The sequence below is a fragment of the Notolepis coatsorum genome (genome assembly GCF_963971535.1).
Source record: "Notolepis coatsorum genome assembly, chromosome: 7".
Taxonomy (NCBI): domain Eukaryota; kingdom Metazoa; phylum Chordata; class Actinopteri; order Aulopiformes; family Paralepididae; genus Notolepis; species Notolepis coatsorum.
The window spans coordinates 98,686,272-98,688,007 of record NC_140171.1 but is presented as its reverse complement, the minus strand read 5'-3'; the positions used below and the strand labels follow the sequence as shown (position 1 = coordinate 98,688,007).

The following is a 1,736-nucleotide window of genomic DNA, read 5'->3' as shown; positions in this document are numbered from 1 at the left end:
TGAACGCACATCGGTGATAAGTGTGGAAACCTTCCGTTTGGCCGGCATTGAGTTGAATGGGATCAGCCGTCTCCTTGTTTATGACCATGTCATTTAAACAGGTTGTTACCTCAGATGTCAGAATCATCTGCAATTTGTTGCCTTGTTAACTAGCTAACGTGATATGTTGGTTGATGTATATTTCCTCACATAGCTTGAATATTTTGAATTTTAATACAGGCTTCAATAGAACTGGCACCAAATTCGTAGCGTATGGAACGCTGGTATTCTGACATGTTGACCCTTCCTTCTTTTATAGTGTCCTTGCCTGTAATTGGGAAATGGTTAAACTCACCCCAGTATATATGGGAAACTTCACCCCTGACCCCCTACACATACAGCATCTCCCTGAATCCCCCCTGCCCCCACCACCGCCACCTAGCCTCAGTAGTCCTGGCGCTGGTATCCCCCCGTGCCATCCATGGCCCCGTCGCCAGGGGCCTGGCCCACTCCCCCCGGGCTCTCCAGGTCGTCCCCTCCAGTGAAGGAGGTGTAGGGGGCTCCCGCCGCATCCTGGCTGGGGTCCGTGTACTCCTGGTTGAACAGGGCAGAGTCAGCCCCCAGCTTGTACCTCTGGAAGCCCAGGAAGGACTGGGCCGCCTTGGAGACAGGAAATGAGGTATAGATAGATGGAGAGGAGGAGAGCAAGAGTGGATGGATGGATGGATGGATGGATGGATGGAGGAGATGGGGATGAGTCATGATGAAAAATCATTACAGCAAGATGTTAGAAGTTTGACAAAGAAAAGAGACACAAGTTGGTTAGTTGGCTGGCAAGCTGGGTGAAGCTCATTAAAGCATCGGCGTCAGTCGGAGACGCCCTGCTAGTCCTGAAAGCAGCTGTGTGAAAAAGGCAGTGCACCGGTACGGTATCTGTCCTTTGGGTTCATAATGCAACACTGAACGGCGCAGGAAGTCCTTTATTCCAACAGCCATCAGACTATATAACGCATCACTGTGCCTCACTGCATCACTGAGCACAGAGTGACGGTACAAACTCTGGCATATCTTCCTGGACTTTTTGACTTATGACTTTTTACCTTTACGTCGACACTTTAAATGTCTTTACACTTATTACTGTACATTTGACTGTATATTACTGTATATTTTTGGCTGTATATACATATTTTAGAATGTATATCCCTGACTGTATTTCTATTCTTATTTGTGATTTTTGACTTATTGTGAGCGATCTGTAGTGCTGAATTTCCCTCTGGATCAATAAAGTACAGATATATAGTATATGCGTATAGTATTATGCGTATACTCAAGAGTTAATTATATTGTTATATTGTTTACACTGCCTATTTCTATTTTGATTTAAACTTTTCTACTGTAGCTACTATAATTGTATCACCATGTAGGGAGGGAGAGAAGGAAGGAGGGAGGGAGAGAAGGAAGGAGGGAGGGAGGAGGGAGGGAGAGAAGGAAGGAGGGAGGGAGGGAGAGAAGGAATGAGGGAGGGAGGGGAGGAGGGAGGGAGATAAGGAAGGAGGGAGGGAGAGAAGTAATTAGGGAGGGAGGGGAGGAGGGAGGGAGAAAAGGAAGGAGGGAGGGAGAGAAGGAAGGAGGGAGGGGAGGGAAGGGAAGGAAGGAGGGAGGGAAGGAGGGAGGCAGAGTGTGGCCATGGCTGTATAGCTTATAGTCAGTTAGTATTAAAGCACCCATAGATTATAGCAGGGACAGACAGGTTACAG

General features: G+C 47.5%; 1 protein-coding gene across 1 annotated transcript in view; it reads right to left on the bottom strand.

The window, feature by feature from the left end:
* Positions 1–423: 423 nt before the first annotated feature.
* Positions 424–1,736, bottom strand: part of syngr1b (synaptogyrin 1b) — a gene marked incomplete at both ends in the record, with an annotated part of 124,176 nt that continues 122,863 nt past the window's right edge. Inside the window, one exon of the mRNA XM_084318584.1 lies at positions 424–639. Within this exon, the coding sequence (XP_084174710.1) occupies positions 424–639 (216 nt within the window). The remainder of the gene's footprint in view (positions 640–1,736) is intronic.